Genomic DNA, 19,404 nt, shown 5'->3' with positions numbered 1-19,404 from the left:
ACACAATTTATTTTAACACATCTTATTATCCAACATAAGTCACAGAAAATAAACACAGGGGTAACCTAAAAGTACCCTGGTAGAACTACATTTGGAGGCAGCTATAACCACAAGAGGAGAAAATGTGCCTTGTGGCAAACCTGATATCCCCACCCAAGCTCCTCACAGCCCCTTCCTGCTTCTGAAAATGCCACTGCATGCTCTGGTCATACTCCTTAACAACCCCAGGCAAGATCATTATCATAGTTTTACAAGCCAATTTCTGAACAGCAGGTTTCTTTTCTGCAGGATGTTCCTATGCCAATTTCAGGATTTCCTACAATGAAGAAATGAGGAAACAATGTAGAGGTGTGCTAGGCTGCAGCTTTGTTTTGTTTTTGTTTTTTCATTCTGACTCCAATTACAGGAGGCTCTGGTCAGCAGAGAAATGCTGGCCTAGTCATAACCTGGCACACTGGGCAGATGCAGGTGTGTGGGGAGGGTGGAGACTGTCCAGTGTGTAGGAGAGGAATCCAGGGAGAGAGAGAGGGTGGGTGGCCAGGGGAAGCACCCGCCAGTCCGGATGTGAAGCAGGAAGGGAAGCTTCCTCTTCTGGTTGCCACCTGGGACCTCTTCCCTATCCCTTTGGATTTTCACAATCACACCTTGTAGCCAGCTGGACAGCCTTCCCTGCAGCCGAAGGAGCTTTCAGGGTACCCAGAGAAGTCCTCAAACACAAGGTCCCAATTCAACCATCCTTTCTCATTCTCTTCCAATCTTCCTTGGATGGTGCAAAGAGATAGAAAAAAATCTGAGTATTTATTACTTATTTATGAAGATAACTATCTTATGTAATAAAAATCATGTAATTTTCCTGACTTCATCTGTTTTCTGTTACTATAACAGAATACTCAAAACTGGATAGTTTGTAAGAACAAAGGTCTATTTGTGCTCATGGTCCTGGAAGTCCAAGGTTAAGAAGCTGCATCTGGTGAGAGCCTTCTTACTGGTGGGGACTCTGCAGAGTCCTGAAGTGATAAGTGATACAAGGGCATTGCATGGTAAGAGGGGTGCATCCCAGAGACAAAGTTAAACTGCCTTTTTATAACAGACCCATTCTCCAGATAACCCATTAATTCATTAATCCATGATTGGATTAATCTATTCACAAGGGTGCAATCCTTGTGACCTAATCACCTCTTAAAGGTTCCACCTGGTCCCACCTATTAATATCTTACAAGGGGGATTAAATTACAATTTTTTTTTCAATGTGAGGTTTTTTTTTATTGTATACAAATGGGATACATGTTGTTTTTCTATTTGTACATGGAGTCAAGGCATACCATTTGTGTAATCATACGTTTACATAGGGCAATGATGTTTGATTCATTATTTTTTTCCCTCCTCCCCCACCCCTCCCACCCCTCTTTTCCCTCTATACAGTCCTTCTTTCCTTCATTCTTACCACACTCCTTACCCCTAACCCTAAACCTAACCCTAACCCTAATGCTAACCCCTCCCACCCCCCATTATATGTCCTCATCCGCTTATCAGCGAGATCATTCGTCCTTTAGTTTTTTGAGATTGGCTTATCTCACTTAGCATGATATTCTCCAATTTCATCCATTTGCCTGCAAATGCCATAATTTTATCATTCTTCATTGCGGAGTAATATTCCATCAATGTGAGTTTTGATGGGGACTTTCAAATCATAGTACTGCCCTAAAGAAGTCTCTTTTCTTTATATGTTTAATACATTTAGAGTCTATACTATTTAGTGCTAAATGATTTTCTCTCTTGCATCATTTACCAGTGTTTCTTTGCTAACTTTGCCTCCTAGAGGACAGAGAATGGCACAATTTCATGCCATTTCTCCCCATCACCCACTGTGTTCTAGAAGTTTCGAATACATTAATCAGCTTTCCATTTCTGTGACAAATTTCCTAAGATAATCAACTTCAAAGGAGGAAAGATTTATTTTGGTTCATGGTTTCAAAGTTTTCAGCACAAGATTGGCTGGTTCCATTGCTTCTAGGACTGTAGCAAAGCAGAACACCATAACAGAGAGCACATAATTGAGCAAATGGCAGCCAGAAAGAAAGAGGAAGGGGCCAAAGACAAAATCTCTCTCTCCAGGGCATGCCTCCAGTGGCCTATTTCCTCTACCTAGACCCCACTTCCAAAAATTTCTACTACCTCTGAACACTGTTACATTGGGGACCAAGCCTTGACACTTGAGCTTTGGGGGAAATTTCAGATCCAAACCATAACATTAAGTGAACGAACTGATTAAAACAAACTAGGTATAGCAGTATATATAATGGCAGCCTGTCCCAGATATGTGATATTTGTCAATAAGAACAGTCATGGAAGGATTGGGTATGTAGGTCAATGGCAGAGCACTTGCCTAGCAAGCATGAAGCCCTGAGTTCAGTTTCCAGAGATCCTCCTGACTTAGCCTTCCCAGTTGCTGGGTCTACAGACATGTGCCACCATGCCCAGCTGTCTTTCCTTTGAAGAGTATTTTGCCCAGAGAAGAAAGGATATAACACAGAGCTCCCCAAAAGTCCACTATTGCTCAAGTCTGTATTAGAATGTAATGTTTCCTCCAATTCTAAAGACTCTGTGAAGTGTATCCCTATACCAGATGTATACCTGAGTTTTCTTAGCTCTTATGATTTAATTGACTCCATGGTGTCATCCTTGCTCCACAGTGGGAGGACCTCGGACTTCAAATTTTGCCTTTTTGAATTGGACAGAAGATAAGAGGTCAGCAAGGTCGAAGGAGCGAAAGAGAAGCGCACAGCACTGTGGAGAATACAAAGATCTCCACAGAGGTGTACAGGAGGTATCATCTGAGTTCCAACAACAGCTTGAGCTGTTGCAGCACACTAAGGCTCCCCAGGGTCCTCTGATCTCACCGCTCCCCTCCATGCCTTCCCAGTTTTCCTTCCCACTCTCAACCTCCAATTTTGTTTCAAAATTCCAAATTCTTTTCTGTATCCTGCAAAATAATTCAGTTACTCTTCAGAATTTTTCTCCTTTACTCCGAATTCGCTCAGAGGCCGGCTCAGGGGAGATAATCCAAATCCCCTCTCTGGTAACCAATCGCTACAACTTAAGAGTGCACTTGCGGCCGAGAATTGTAATTCTCCCCACCCATTTACAGATTTTTGTAAATTCCTTTACTGGTAAGTAAATTACATTTTTTTTTTTTTTAAAGAAAAGTGGGTATGGGTTTCACTAAAGCTCGGACAGGCAGTGAGTGCTCCTGGAACTACTGGATCCAACCGTCACTTGAAGGTGCACAGGCGCTTTCCGGGTACTCAGGCTACCCACCAGCTGCGCTAGTGGCTCCTGCGCGGGCCCAGCAACAAGGTCGCTGAACCGCCCCAGGACACCCTGTAACCCCCTGCCCGAGACTACGGGGGCGGGGCGCGGGGAACCACACCTCAAGCCCTGCGGATCCCTCCTACTCCCCTCCAGGCTGCGCGCCCTGAGGTTTCCAGTCCTGGGGACGTTTCCCAGCCAGGTGAGTTGCGCTTCAGTTGGTACGTGGGCGGGGCAGGCGGCATTTAAGGAGAACGCTCACCCAGACAGCAGCGGGTGATAAGCGCGGTAGGGTGTGCGCGGGATTTACGCCGCCTGGGTTATCTGCACCACCGGCACCGCCACCGCCGCCACTGTTCCGGAACCCCGGCTGCTGTACCGCCGCGTGGAGGCTACCAATATTCCACCGCGGGATCGGCCCCCATCCTCGCCACCCCACCCGACCCCAGTCCAGTCGCTGGACTCTCGGGCTTGTGCACCTGCGCCCCACCGCTGGACCCGACTCGCAGCCGGTGCACCTCGGCAGTGGCCACCGCTGCTTCAAGGCCAGACGGGACCCCGGCTCTGCGCGCCACTGCTCTGTGCAAGACCAATCTCACTGCCTGCCGCGACCCCTGCCCCGCTGCCGGTCCCTACCCACCGGCTTTTGCATCATTGCCCCACCTCCAGACCCGACTCCCAGCCTGTGCACCGCCTCTGCCACTATCACCGCCGCCTGACCCGACCCCCGGTCTTGCGCACCTCTGCAACCACAGCGGTTTGCTGGCATCCAGTGCCCTCCGGTCCATTATCCTCAGCACAGCCAGTCACAGCATGCGCCAGGTGCGTGCAACCACCCCTGGTGGGTATCAGAGCCCGCCTACAGGAAGCGCGCAGAGGGCAAGAAAAACAATTGCCCTGTATGTAGATATCTCTTCTAGCTGCCTAACACCCGTTTGGCACTCCTAAACTGATTAGGTAATGAAAGGAGCCCAGATGTATGGAGAAGAGGCCTTAGGGGTTCTACGCCAGCCCCACAGCACCTCTTCTGCGATCTCTCATTCTGAGATGGTACTGAGCTAGGGTTAGGTGGATGCTAGTGTGATGGTCTGAAAGTCTGTCAGTAAACCCTACTGGGAACTGAGGATAGTAAGCTTAGTGGGCACTTCCTCTCCAGAAATAGGGGGCTGCGCAGGTGTAACCTGTGAGAACAAAGTCCTAGGAAGCCCTGTGATTAACTTCCCATCTGCCCCACTCCAGAGGGGGTTCCCTTGAGGAGATACCAGCCGGCTTGTGCCAATCTAGCCTTGCCTGGAGAGAACAGAAAGGACTCTTGGGAGGTGGAGTAGGTCGACTGTCCACAGTCTTGCTCTTCTGTGTCCTCTCCAGGTGAGCATGAAGGGGTTTGTAGGTTCTTACTCCGTGCAGGTCCTAAACCACAGGGAAGCAAGCAGCACCTCTTCAGAAAACCCATTTGGGGCCTATATTACTCTTTTGCTTCTCTTTCAGAAAAAATCAGAAATTTACTCTGTGGAGCTCAATGGAACCAAAGACATCCTGCAGACTGACCAGGGGGATGACAAGGAGAAGTACAAGGACCTGAAGAAAGACCATTCGGAACTCAAAAAGAGTCATCAAAAAGAGGAGCTTAAAAAAGAACTTGATCTGGTCAGTAGCAGTAGCCTTAAGGCAAAGGGGTCCTACTACCCTTTCCCACTGAGAAAACCTTCCTCTTAGAAGAGAAAAATCAGTCTCAAGGATTTGGAATCCCCTTAAGACTTGTTATCTTGTGTTTTTTTTTTGTTGTTTTTTTTTTTTAATGGTATGATAATATTTGTCCTGCTCAGTCCCTCTGCAGGATTCCTGTGTTCTGGTTGGAGGCAGTCTCAGGTAAACAGCAAGGGGAAAGTCTCAGATTCCAAGCCCCACAGGCATAGCCCAGACCTCTCTCCTTTTCAGTTGTTTCAATGAGATATAAATAGCCACTTGTCAGTTTTCAGTTGATAAAGAAAACTATTTGAGCTGGAACCTCCCAGAAGGAAAACCAAAGCCACTGAACCTTGCTAGGTTTGGGGTATGTGTACCCCTGAGAAAGAATAGTTCCAGTGGTAGGGATGTTGGACTTGGATTCCCTGACCCCAGGCTCAAACCAAGTCTCTACTGCTCCACCAACTGAACTGTGTAACTGGAAGAAAATGAGCTAGCTTTGCTGAAGTTTCATTTTCTTTACATAAAAGGGAAAACAGTTTACAGGGCCTGTGAGGGGGAAAAATGTGAGGTATGAAAATTTTGTAATTAAAGTGCTTATGGAAATGTAATATTATTATGGAATAACTTTGAAGTTATTAAAGCTGGCAGCTTTAATAAAAAGCTGCTGTGGATCTTAAACGTGACAGATTTTATCTCATGAATGCCAAAGGCAAAACTTCTACAGGGAGATTGAGATTCTGCTAGATTGCTTCTACAGTCCATTGCAGACTTTAAAACTCTGTGATCTTTGAGCAGCTATTGGATTGATGCAGCTGGTTCATTCAAGGCTAGTTAGCCGGTTATTTAACATTCAGGAACTTGGCAAGTGACAAGCTGACTGAGGTCACGTTAGCAGCTTGAAATTTGGCTCTGATGAGAAATCAGCCAACTCCACAAATCAGAGCTGTTTGTTTATCTTTCCTGAAGAGCTTGTTAAACATTTAGCAGCACAATGCTGGACATTGTTTCATAAATATTCTGATAGACATTTAAGAATACAGTCCTGAAACTGAGTGCAGTGGCACATGCCTATAATCCCGGATACTTGGGAGGCTGAGGCAGGAAGGTCACCAGTTTGAGTATAGCCTGGGCAACTTGACAAGACCCTGTCAAGTCTCAAAATAAATTTAAAGGACTGGGGATGTAGCTAAGTCATGGAGTGCTTGCTGAGTTCATGTGCCCTGGGTGCAATCCCTAGTAGCATATGAAAAAGAAAGAAAAAGTAAAGAAAAGAGAAGAGAGAAAAGAAAAGCTAAAGAAAAGAAGCACAGCTCTGAGGTTGGACTGACCTGAATTCAATCAAATCCTACTTTCCAGATAGGAAACATTTTGCAAAGAAAGAATTAAAAACGACTCTTAGAGATGTTCAGAGGTTTCAGTGAGATAAAGCAAGAGAAAGAACAGTACCAGAGAATAGTAATTATTTCCTGTGTATCTCTAGCATTTAAGATTGAAGACATATGTTTGTGTATATGTTCTTCCTTCCTTGAAATTGCTACTTCAATGAACGAAAATATATCATCTCCATATGCCTGTTGATTGTGATATGACTCCCTTCTTGGAGCAATTTGTGAAGATTATAATGTTGTATAGAAAAATCATTTCCATGATATCAACCAGAGTGTTTCTCTGCTTTCCTGCCAAAAAACTGAAAAAGGAACATCTTGCTTTCCTCTTTTTTCTCAGGCTTCTCAAAAGAGTGCCAGAATTTGCAACAGCATGCTTAATGCTTTTACACCCTGACCTGTATGCAAATTAGACTCTTTATAACTAAATTATCTCTGCCATCTGAATGAATAATCTGAGCAGCTAGACACTGCCTGGCTATGCCAGTACTAGCCAGAAGAGGGTGCACCAGACTTGCACCACCTCATCCTCATCTCTCCCCCATGCTCTTTCAGGCTGGAAGGAGAGCGAAGGTAAATAGTACTATGGTTTACAGAATGACCCTTCAAGGCAGGCCCCTTCATGCAAACAGTGGCTCTGATCTGCCTTGACTTAGTAGTATTGTACTGTGCACTGAACTCTGCTTAACCCTCTGAAACTCCAGCAACATCCATTTGATTGATACTTGTGAAATGGATGAATGAACAAAGCAGAATCTAAGATGAAGGTTAGAAAAAAAGTAATAATAATAATAGTAATAATAATAATAATACTGTTATCTTTTACTGGAAGGCATAATTTCTTATTGTAACATGAAACTTTTTTTGCATATACTTAAGAAGTCAGATGCAATGATTCATGCCTGTGGTTCATACCTGTAATCTCAGTTACTCAGGAGACTGAAGCAGGTGGGAGGATTACAAGTTCAAGACTGGCCTGGGAAACTTAGCAAGACCCTGTCTCAAAAAAAATAAAAATTAAAAAGTGAAAATGGCTGGGGATGTAATTCAATGATAGAATTCCTCTCTAGGTTCAATCCTTAATATCACAAAAAAGAAAGGAAGGAAGGAAGGAAATAAATAAATGGCAACTGAGGAAGAAAGATTACAAGTTAGAGGCCAGCCTCAGTAATTTAGCAAGACCCTATCTCAAAAATGGGCTAGGAAAAAAAACAATTGTGCTAGGGATGTTGCCTAATGGTAAAGCACCTCTGGTTCAATTCCCTGAACTAGAGGATGCAGGGAGTGGGGAATCCTGGGGGCTAAGCTTTCTAGGGGGATGAGAAAGATTTAGCCCTCAGTTTTCTGCTATAGAAAGATTTTCTAGTCCTTTAACCCAGTGGCTCTCAAATGGAGAGGAGGGAGGAGTCTCTCTGTCCTACTCAGAGCACATTTAGCAATGTCTTGGTATGTCTTTTGTTATTACAGTTCAGGTGGGAGGTTGCTAGTGGGTGGAGGCCCCACAACAAAGGATTATTGGCTCAAAATGTCAGTAGTGCCAAGGATGACAAACTCTGCTTCTGGCTAATGATTCTGTAGCAAAATTTGCCAGTGTGGGCCATATTGGCATTTGTTTACTGGTAGGTTTTTAATTCATGGGACTTCTCCAACCTATGAACTACTTGAAAAGGGAAAGGCATGCTTCTTTCTGGCAAAGACACCCAATGAGTAGGGAAGACCTGTCCAAACACAGGAAATGTATCTGCTTTGGATTTGTTCAAAACCCTCAGCCAATCCCAGCATCCGGATTTGAATGAAGTATCTAGCTAAAGATACACATGCTAGGAATCAGATTGAGGTGGTAGGCATTGATTCCTTTATAAAAACTAAAAACAGCTGCTACGTGTCAATGGCACGTGCAGTCTGAACTCTCAAGAAGACTCAGACTAAGAAGGACAAGATTCTCTGCAGCAGCACCTTCTATTGCTGCACAGTCACTACCAGCAGGGCCCTTTCTCCCAAACTACATTTTTCTGGTCTACTTCCTCTCTTAGCTTTCAGGGCTGGTCAAAGTTTGGGGGTGTTATCTTTTGGAATGACCTAATTCACTCTATTTTCCTTCCTTTCATGAACTTCAGGATGACCACAAACTCAATGATAAAGAATTGGAACAGAAATATGGCACAAACATCATCAAGGTAAGTCACCAGGGAAATGGGGGTCAGAAAGAGAAGCCTCCTGACCACAGAAGATGTATGGAAAAGTGGAGGCACCTTTAGGATGGGTGACCTACAGCCACACCTTTAAGAATGCCCGTCATTCACATGCCTGGTCCAAGCTGAGTTCCTTCACTTAACTGATGCCTACATGTAGATAGTTCTTTTTTGTATCCCCAGAAGGGTGTACATATGCTTCCTCCTGGTTATGGCCAGAGGTTGCTTTTAATCCATGCCTCCAGGAGGTGTAATGGTGCATTGGGGCCCTTCTTATTGGAGACTAGGGAAGCCAGCATTACAAAGTGAGAATCCAGAGTAACTATCTGAGAGTCCTGCCTGTCTGCCTCCTCTGAGAAGGAACAGAGTCTCCAAGCACACTGTCTTAAAAACTCCTTCAGCATCTTATGAACTCCCCTACCACATAAGTACTGCTTCCTTTTATGAATTCAAATCCAAGTTCAGTTTCAAAAGTTTGGGTGTCCTGCTGGTCATGGTGGCACACGCCCTTAAACCCAGCAACTTGGGAGACTGAAGCAGGAGGATCACAAGTTCATGGCCAGTCTTAGCAAAGCAACTTAGTGAGATGCTGACTTAAAATAAAAAATAAAAAGGGCTAGGGATGTGACTCGGTGTTTAAACATCCCTAGGTTCAATCCCCAGTACCAAAAAAACTAAACAAAATGAAATAAAAGTTTGGGTGTCTCAACATAAGAAGATACAAATAATGTCCATCTGATTTTAAGTCAACAAAAATATTTACTCTGTGGTTCACACTGGTTTGACCACGCAGGGGACAAAGAAGGATGGGGTACCTCTGGCCTTAAAGAAGTAGATGCATAGGGATATGTAATGTCCACTCTGTGCTGCCTGGGTGTCACAAGAGAGGTTGAATCTATACATTAAGAGAAAGGATTATGACCAGAGTTACCAGAGCAGGCTCCCAGAATATGGTAGTGTTTGAACTGGAACTCAGGAGGACAATTAGATATAAGCCCACAGAGTACTCAGGAGTCAAAAAGGACATTGTGGGTTTGGAGAGCAATCTGGGCTTTCTGTGAGTGAATACATGTGGAAAGCCAGGAAGAGAGGTAGAAAAGAGGCTGGGGAATGTCATTTAGGTGAAACTACCAGGCTCTTTCATATTAACCCATTAATTTTCAAGTGTTCAATTCTGCAAACATTTCAATGAAATTGATACAGGTGCATTAAAATAGGTCATAAATCATCTAGAGTTTATTACATAATTTATTATCAATAATATTAGTGATATCACTAATAATATTAATACTTATCACTAATCTTTTACCTATTACTTTCCTCAAAATAGAACTCAAAAATATAAATATTTATTTCAAAGTTGCTATCAGTAATATATTTGTTGCTCAGATTTAGTTCTTTAGGTATTCTGTAAATGGGACAATGGGACATAATGGGCAAACTGAGGAACGGGAGCTATATTACTTATATAAATGGGCACAATTTCTAAACAAATGAAGTTTGACAAGATTGGTCTTCAAAAGGCAGTTCTGGTGGAAGACTTTTTTTTTTTAAAGTGAGATATGGAAATGTCCAGAAAAAAAGGAGTGAGAAGTCAGGACCAAGAAACCAGGATTTGAAAACTGACAGCCCACCAAGATGGGAAGGAAAGGGACAGATTCAAGAGACAAGGGAATTACCAACAGTATTTGGTGGGAGGGGTGTTTTAAGGAATTCCTAATCCCATTAGCCAAATTAGAGAAGCAGAAGGAGAAGGGAACTTGATCAAGTGGTGTGCTATAGCAGGTGGATGGAGGTAAGCAATTAGAGAAGGCAATAGAAAGGAGACAATGATTAATTTTATTTTGAATCAATTGTCCCTTGTTATCCACAGGGGAATGGTTTCAGGATTTCCCAAGAAATCATACCAGAAACCAAGTATGCTGAAGTTCTTCTATAAAATTATATAATATTTGCATATATCTTTCACACATCCTCCCTTATATTTTAAATCATCTCTAGATGACTACAATATTGAATACATTATAAAACCTAGGTAAATAGTTGTTGCACTATATTGTTTAGAGAATAATTACAAGAAAAAAAAGTCTGTATATATTTGGTCTTGACACAACCATCATAGACTTAACTACATTTTGTTTGTTTGATTGTTTGTTCTGATACTAGGGGTTCCATCCAAGGGTGTTTTGCCCTGAGCTATACTCCCAGTTCTTTTTTATTTTATTTTTAATTTTGGGTCAGGTTCTCACTACATTACTGAAGCTGACCTCAAACTTCAGGTTATCCTGCCTCAACCTCCTGAGTTGTTAAGATTACAGGCAGGCACCACCACATCCAGCCTTAACTACATTTTTTGATCTGCAATTGGTGAAGTCTGTGGATGCACAGGCAAATTGTATTATCAGAAATGTCTCTGGAACAGCCCTGTGGAAATGTTCAAGTTATTGAAAATGATGAAGATTCTGGAATTCTGTAAAAGAAATTGCAAATGGAGGGTGATGGTATCAAGTTGATAACTAGGAATCAAGTTATTCAAAAAAGATTTGTCACTACCACAGAAAAAGCATTAGACCCTAGAGCAGACTAAAAAATGACCAAAATAAATATCTTGCCTTTAATTAGTTCTCAATATAACTGGGGAGAAAATATATATACTTCTTGGAGGGGAGGAAAAGTTATGAAAGTGTCGGATTTCGGGGTAGTATGTCTGTGCACTACCAAAGGAGGAACATGTGGTCCTCAGAGTCAGGTAGGATTTATAATTGTTATTGAACCAGAACTTAGAACTTAGGGTGGGTATACAAAAGTGGAAAAGTATCAGACTAAGGATAAAAATCTAGCTCATGTGATAAATGGAGCTCCAGAATGGATAATATTTTCTGGATAGTTATATTGTTTGGGGACTTTCTTGGTTTTGGTTTTGGGTTTTTTGGCTTGTTTGTTTGTTTTTGTCTTGGGGAAGTTTTTTTGGTTTTTTTGTTTGTTTGGGTTTTTTTGTTTGTTTGTTTTTTGGTACCAAGAATTGGACCCAGGGGCACTTATCCACTGAGCCGTATCCCCATTCCTTTTTAATTTTTGAGACAGAGTCTCACTAAGTTGCTGAGGCTGGTCTTGAACTTGTGATCCTCCTGCCTCAGTCTCTTGAGTGGCTGGGATTACAGACTTGCACCAACATGCCCTGGTGACTAGCTTCTTTATTTCAAATTCTCCTCAGTCAAATTACTCCCATCTCTGGATAAATTTCTCAGAAATGACAATTCTAAACACAGCTTCATGTAACAGCTCTAGAGCCAGTGACCTGGCTGAATCCTGGTGTCACTGTTCATCAGCCAGGTGACCTTGGGTAGGTTACATAAACTCTCTGTGCCTCAAATTCCATATCTGTGTATGAGGATAATGATAGTACTTTCCTCAGAGGGTTATTCTAGAGAATAAAACTATGGAGAACACTGCTTGACTGATAATGAATATTAAATATTATTTTAAAGAAGGCATGTGGGAGGAAGGGGAGGTTGCCCAGTGGGTACTAAGTTACAGGTAGATAGGAGTAAGGAGTTCTGGTGTGCTATTGTACAGTGGGGTGACTATAGATAATAAAAGCTGGAAGAAAGGATTTTGGAAGTTTTCAGCATTAGAAAATGTTGTATATGTTTAAACATTATATAGTCTATAGGGATCAAAATATCACATGGTACACCATTAGTAAAAAAAAAAAAAAAAAATGGGTTTTTTGAGAAGGTGGAGCGTTGAAAAGATGAGGCATCAGCTTCATCTACTTTTCCCAGGGCCTTCCTGGGCGTGTTGACATCTAAACACAACCTGCAAAAATATGAAGCACAACCTCTGATGGAGGAGAAATGTCTAATTTCTGTGTTTCTGTATCTGTGTTTTTCTTGGCTCTTTCAGGGTCTCTCCAGCATCAGAGCCGCTGAGCTCCTGGCTCGGGATGGACCCAACACCCTCACACCTCCCAAGCAAACTCCAGAGATTATCAAGTTTCTCAAGCAGATGGTGGGGGGCTTCTCCATCCTTCTGTGGATAGGAGCCATCCTGTGCTGGATTGCTTATGGAATTCAGTATGCCAGTGATAATTCTGGATCCCTAGACAATGTAAGTCACCTTTTTGGTTTTGCTCAGCAATAGGGAGGAACACAGCCAGGCCATCACTGGGCACAGAGGTAGGCTGGAGGCAGGAATTCTCCCAGCTGGAAAACAATAGATATCTGACTTTCTTTTTTTCTTTTCTTTTCTTTCTTTCTTTCTTTATTATTATTATTTTTTTTTGGTTGGTGTGTGTGTATGGTGCTGGAAATTGAACCCAGGGCCATATGTATATGAGGCAAGTGCTTTATCACTGAGCTACCCATGTGAGCTAGACCATGCCCTGGCTATGACTTTTTCATATCTCACAGGCAATATGAGCATGAATTTTAAAATAGAGACAAAACCCCTGAGTTTCTAAAGGAAAAACATCTCTATATACCCATGAAATATTTTGGAGCTCTCTCTCCTCAAAGTTAATCTTGCCCTTTACCACAGGGACAGCTATGCCTGCTGAGAACTGAGTGCCAAACCCTCAAAACTAAATCTTCTGATACCGTGCTAAAGAAGGAAAACAGATGTTATATGAGACCACTGATATGAAATGTGCAGATATGCACATCCCTGGAGATGGGGGCACATCAGTTGCCAGAACTAGTGATGGAAACCAATATGATTATTGATTTCAGATTTTGGGGGATTTTAGAATATCTGCATATACATTTTGAGATGTCTTTGGCATGGCACCCAAGTGTAAACACAAAATTTATATGAGTTTTATGTTCATTTGTGTGTTCACTTGGCCTGAAGGTAATTTTTTGCAATGTTTTTAGTGTGCCTGTGTTGTGACTATGACTAATCCCAAGAGGCGGAATATAGAATTTACCACTTTGGTGTCACTTTGGTGCTCAAAAGTTTTAGATTTTGGAGCAGTTCAGATTTGGGATTTTCAGATTAGGGATGTTTACCTGGTACCTGTTTCTCTGACTGCTGCCTCTTCTCATCCAGGTGTACTTGGGCACTGTACTTGCCCTAGTGGTTATTTTAACAGGGGTCTTTGCTTATTACCAAGAGGCCAAAAGCACCAACATCATGGCCAGCTTCAGTAAGATGATTCCTCAGGTGAGTAGCAGCTACACTTCCTCTGGTCCCTGTGTGATTTTCAGGTGAATAGTCAGCCAGCCTTGGTTGGTCCTATCCTCTGTTGTCTAGAACTTCTTGATTAAGTTACCTCTCTCTCTGAGCCCCAGTTCCTCAGAGGGTTTTTTTATTTATTTATTTTTTTTTGGAGAGGGGCAGTGCTGGGGATTGAACCCAGGGCCTTGTGCTTGACAGGCAAGCAATCTACCAACTGAACTATACCCCAGCCCCTCACAGGGTTTTGTCATGGTCAAGTGAGGTGAGATCCAAGAAAATGCTCAGTCAAGGGAAAAGCAAGATAGTCATTGCACAACATCTGGAATATTTGGATAATTGTTCAAGGGGTTCCAGAATTTTCCTTCACTGGCAGCCAAGGATATCCACCTGTGCATCCCTGTGACTGCTTTTACTTTTAGAGCATGGTGTCCCCAAATGCTCCCGGGGACCCAAATGCTTCCTTCTTCCCCCAGCAACCCATGTTCGGTATCCACAGCAAGGAAACCTGGCCCAGGCCCAGAGAATTGCCAACTGGAGGAAAAGATTCTGGATGAAAAAGATGTTCCTATTGTGCTAAAAAGCAGGATACCACCTCATTAAAGTTCTCCCCATTTCAGCAAGGTTATTAAACCCTTCAACTCAATGTTCATCCTTGATGCCTCACCAGGATGTTCACCTTTGATCTACTTTCTTTCTATAAGGCCCAGAGCTCTCATATTACAATATCTGCCCAATAACAGCTTTTCCTGCTTTCAATAACAACAGCTCAATTGAAAAATAGTTCTCATGGTCTTCAGATATTAGGTGACACAGTGTTCAGTTTCATCTGTGCATTCTGACAGTTAAGGGATTCCATGCCCCTGTCCTGGGATTCAGTGAGGTACAGAAAGTGGAGAAGGGCCAGCATCTTCACAGGGCCTGAGGTGTCTGCCATGGTTTTCTTCTGCAGCAAGCTCTTGTTATCCGCGATTCAGAAAAGAAGATAATTCCTGCAGAGCAGCTGGTGGTGGGGGACATTGTGGAGATTAAAGGAGGAGACCAGATCCCTGCGGACATCAGGCTACTATCTTCTCAGGGGTGTAAGGTGAGCGTCAGGGAACAACCACCTTGAAGATCCTGCTTGGTGCTGACAGGTGTTCTGGTCTTTCCCAGTTTTGGTAGAAGAGGCAGGAAATAAGGTGCCTAATTTTGAATTGTTTTCAAAATTTCTTCTAGGTAGATAACTCATCTCTCACCGGAGAATCTGAGCCCCAGTCTCGCTCAACTGAGTTTACCCATGAAAACCCCCTGGAAACAAAGAACATAGGCTTCTATTCCACAACGTGTTTGGAGGGTAAGACCAATTTGCTCCCAGCCACATGTCTGACCTTCTCCCTCTCAGGCCTGATGTTTTTATCTCTTCTGTCCCTTGGTATAAAGCTTTACCCAGAGGAAACATGGAACAGAGGGTTCCAAAGGACTAATGTTGGCCTTTGTAATGTCATGTGCTGATTGCATAAGCCACCAGAGAGGGCTATCAGGAGGACCCGTGGAGTAAAATGTCTACTTCCCCTGTAGGCACAGCAACCGGCATGGTCATCAACACGGGTGACCGCACCATCATTGGTCGCATAGCCTCCTTGGCTTCAGGTGTTGGAAATGAGAAGACACCCATTGCCATTGAGATCGAGCACTTTGTTCACATTGTGGCAGGCGTGGCTGTCTCCATTGGCATCCTTTTCTTCATCATCGCAGTGTCCATGAAGTACCATGTCCTGGACTCCATCATCTTCCTCATTGGCATCATTGTGGCCAATGTTCCAGAGGGCCTCCTGGCCACTGTCACTGTGAGTCCACACTGTTAGGTAGCCTGCATTTCCATAGTGTTGGCACCAAACACTGCTGCTGGGGAGGCTCCTGCACACAAACCCCAGACCCCTTTCAACAACACACCCTCCCCACTAGGGACCACCTTGGAACATTCTGAATAGACCAATTCTTATAGGAACTGACTGAGACCACCATTTACAGTTTTGTCTATCCCCCTAAATACCTTCCCCATGTTTAAAAAAAAAAAAAAAAAAAAAAAATTTCTTCCTAGATAGTTTCTACAACTTAGGAAAATGGACACATTCTCTCTTCCTTCCCTCAGGCCAAAAAAATTCCTCTGTTTCTTTTCTGTAGAGGAATGCAGCCCTTTTCTTCCTGACTCTCCCCTTGTTAAGGACCACCTCATTCAGTCCTCAGACAAAAGACTTCTCCTCCCTATACTGTGCTTTGAAGGCCCACAGGTTTGGGGAGGAGGGATTCATACTTCAGTCATGTAATTACAATGGCCTATGTTGCCTTGGCCAAAGATAAGAGAAGATGGTTTGAATTCCAAGTCTCTTGTGACTCCAGGAGATAGTAATTTGAAGAAACTGAAGCTAAAAAAATTCCTTTGAGATCTGGAGGTTTCAAAGAACCTTTAAAATAAGGAGCTTATAAAATGTACACTGGGGCTAGCAATGTAGCTCAGTGATAGAGCACTTGCCTAGTATGTGTGAGACCATGGGTTCAATCCCCTACTACCATTAAAGAAAAAAACACAAATGCTCACTGATTTCCCAAAGCAACATGGGAGTCCATGGGACAACCTCTTTGGCCTATAACAGTCAAGGTCTCTCTTACCATTCATGCTTATGAGTGACAGAGGTTAGGTGGCCCAAGTTCCTCCCCACCCCCTTCCCCCAGTACTGGGGATCAAACCCAGGGTCTCCTGCCAGCTAGGAAAGTGCTTTACCACTGAGCTATACCCCAACCCTCCAAGCTCCCCTTTGGAATTATACATGTTCCCCAACTGCAACCATGCAGTGTTGTCTGCCACCTGTAGGCCCCGCTTCAAGGAACGAAGGAACAAAAAAAGGATCCCATATTTAATTGAAGAAAAAAAGATGTGGCTTATAAGGCTTTTGGTGGCTTTTAAGTCACTAGATAAGCCTGGCTGCATTGCCAACTATACCTCTGGTCTAACACTTCTCCAGCTCTCTCTTAAAATCCCATCACAACTAACTTCAGTGATTGAACCTGAGTTCAAAATGATTATTCCCAAAGCTTCCATTTCTCTCTCCTTTCAGGTTACCCTGTCACTGACAGCAAAACGGATGGCCAAGAAGAACTGCCTAGTGAAGAACCTGGAGGCCGTGGAGACCCTCGGCTCTACCTCTATCATCTGCTCAGATAAGACTGGGACCCTGACCCAGAACAGAATGACTGTGGCCCATCTGTGGTTCGACAACCAGATATTCGTGGCCGACACAAGTGAAAACCAATCAAGTGAGTTTTTTAGAGGGTTCATTCAGACCAAAAACTATAGACTCAAGCAGAGGGACTGGCTAAGTGTGGCAGCACTGGTCTGTAGTCTCGAGCAGGGTGTGAAGGTTGTGACTTGGACATGACAGACCCAGCATTCACAGTGGCCACTGGTCTTTCTCTGTGTTCCAGACCAAGCCTTTGATCAAAGTTCTGGAACGTGGGCCTCCTTATCCAAAATAATAACATTGTGTAATCGAGCTGAGTTCAAACCAGGACAAGAAAGTGTCCCCATCATGAAGGTAAAGCTGCTATAACACTTGGTCTTAAATCACAGCCGGTACAAGTTCACTTTCTCTGTTCTCTTGGGCACTTGATTTAATATCTCTAGCTATGTGCAGTTTGCAATAGTAAGAGCAGATCCAACTCACAGATAGGCATAAAGTTTTCTTTCACTCCAGCTAGCTAGGAGAAATCACAGACTCTTAGAAGATCTCAGGATATTGGTTTAGGTATTTTTGAAAATTCTTATTTCAGGAAAAGGATGTGTCTTTAAGTTGTTTTCCCAATTTTATTTTTTATTTTTATTTTATTTATTTATTTATTTATTTATTTATTTATTTTGGTTCTAGGGATTGAACTCAGGGACACTCTGCCACTGAGCCACATCCCCAGCCCTATTTTGTATTTTATTTAGAGACAGGGTCTCACTGAGTTACTTAGTGCCTCGCCATTTCTGAGGCTGGCTTTGAACTCCAGATCCTCCTGCGTCAGCCTCCCAAGCCATTGGAATTACAGGCATGTGCCACTGCACTCAGCTGCTTTCCAAACTTTTTTACAAGCTAAGTGGAGATAAGTAAAGTTTTGTTTTGTTTTTGTTATATAAATGCCTTTCCCTAAAGTTTACAATGTAATTGAATGGAAATAAAGGGACTGATCTTATAGTCCTCTTGACTAGAATGTGATGGCAAATGGAACTCCAAGAGGTCCTGGAATATTGAAACATAAACTCTGGGCACCATGGCACATGCCTGTAATCCCAGCAACTCAGAAGGTTAAGGCAGGAAGATCACAAGTTTGGGACCAGCCTTACAATTTAGTAAGACCCTATCTCAAAATAAAAAATGAAAGGGATTGGGTATATAACTCAGTGGGAAAGTGTCCCTGGGTTCAGTTTTCAGTTCTGCAAATAAATAAAAAAGAAAAGAAAAGAAAACTCTCTTTTTTCTTCCTCCTCTTCTCCCTTCTTCTCGTCCTCCCCCTCCTCCTCATTCTTCTTCTACTTCTCCTCCTCCTCCCCTTTCTTCTTCTCTCTCTTGCCTTCTTACTTTTCCCCCTCCCTTCCTTTTTCTTTTCCATCACAATGAATCACAGAATCTTGTTTTCCTGGTTTTTCCATTTCTTCACTGATTATTCCACTTTCTCGTATTTTTGGTGTGTTTATCGCCAATACCTTATATCTAAATAGCTGGACCAACCTTTTCATGGGCTTTGCTGATTCTAGTTAATTCCTTTCCACACTGGTCTTTTTCGTATGCCACTAATTATCCTCAAATACTGATTGTATCATTACCTAACTTTGCTCAAAAAAATTCTGTGCTTCCTTATATTCTGCTTCTTGAATCTGGACTTCAGCTTGCCTTTCATGGACCTTCTTACCACACCCTGTCCAACTGTACCTCCAGCACTCACAATGGAACTTTTCCTTCATGTCTCCACTTGTGGCATAGCTCAGAAATCCCCCAGCCCTCACAGAGCTCCCACTTGTTTGAACTTTCCTGATAGGTGACAGCACTGTTTTACACTGTTCTACACTCTTACCATGGTCCTGATTCAGTTGTTGATGGTCATGTGATAGCCTTGTCTCTTCAGCTAGGTGGTAAGCTTAGTCAGGAGATATGTTAGTTCATGTGCTAAAGTCATGTAGGTTCATTAAAGACTGTCACACAAGAATCAGAGTATGTGCTGTAAATATTTATCTCTTCTGGTTCCCAGAAAGTCGTGGTTGGAGATGCCTCAGAAACTGCTCTTTTGAAATTCTCGGAGGTCATTTTGGGTGATGTAATGGAAATTAGAAAAAGAAACCGCAAAGTAGCTGAAATCCCTTTTAATTCTACGAACAAATTTCAGGTGAGTTTTTCCTCACAACTGGCAATCTTTGTTGTCACTGCAACAATACCCCTACTTGCACATATCCATTGGTTAAGCCATATTTTGAAAGATACCTGCTTTTAAAAATAGTATTTGGGGATTCAGGGTCAGCATCTGGTAAGCCCAAGTAAATATTCCCTTGTTAGCCTCCTTGCTGTCCCTGAAATAGAGAAAAATAGAAAGGCAAAGACCTTATCAGGGCCTGCTGCTTCTGTGAATGATCCATCTAT

General features: G+C 43.0%; 1 protein-coding gene across 1 annotated transcript in view; it reads left to right on the top strand.

The window, feature by feature from the left end:
• The first annotated feature begins 3,596 nt into the window (after positions 1-3,596).
• The window catches only part of Atp12a (ATPase H+/K+ transporting non-gastric alpha2 subunit), a 29,925-nt gene continuing 14,117 nt past the window's right edge, over positions 3,597-19,404 (top strand). Inside the window, exons 1-11 of the mRNA XM_047552892.1 lie at positions 3,597-4,131; positions 4,798-4,956; positions 8,501-8,560; positions 12,482-12,685; positions 13,625-13,738; positions 14,703-14,837; positions 14,969-15,086; positions 15,311-15,579; positions 16,849-17,047; positions 17,216-17,325; positions 19,019-19,153. Coding sequence (XP_047408848.1) covers positions 4,123-4,131; positions 4,798-4,956; positions 8,501-8,560; positions 12,482-12,685; positions 13,625-13,738; positions 14,703-14,837; positions 14,969-15,086; positions 15,311-15,579; positions 16,849-17,047; positions 17,216-17,325; positions 19,019-19,153 — 1,512 coding nt within the window. The 5' untranslated portion in view covers positions 3,597-4,122. The remainder of the gene's footprint in view (positions 4,132-4,797; positions 4,957-8,500; positions 8,561-12,481; positions 12,686-13,624; positions 13,739-14,702; positions 14,838-14,968; positions 15,087-15,310; positions 15,580-16,848; positions 17,048-17,215; positions 17,326-19,018; positions 19,154-19,404) is intronic.

This window comes from Sciurus carolinensis, chromosome 5 (genome assembly GCF_902686445.1).
Source record: "Sciurus carolinensis chromosome 5, mSciCar1.2, whole genome shotgun sequence".
NCBI classification, from domain to species: domain Eukaryota; kingdom Metazoa; phylum Chordata; class Mammalia; order Rodentia; family Sciuridae; genus Sciurus; species Sciurus carolinensis.
This window is presented reverse-complemented; position numbering and strand designations above follow the sequence as displayed.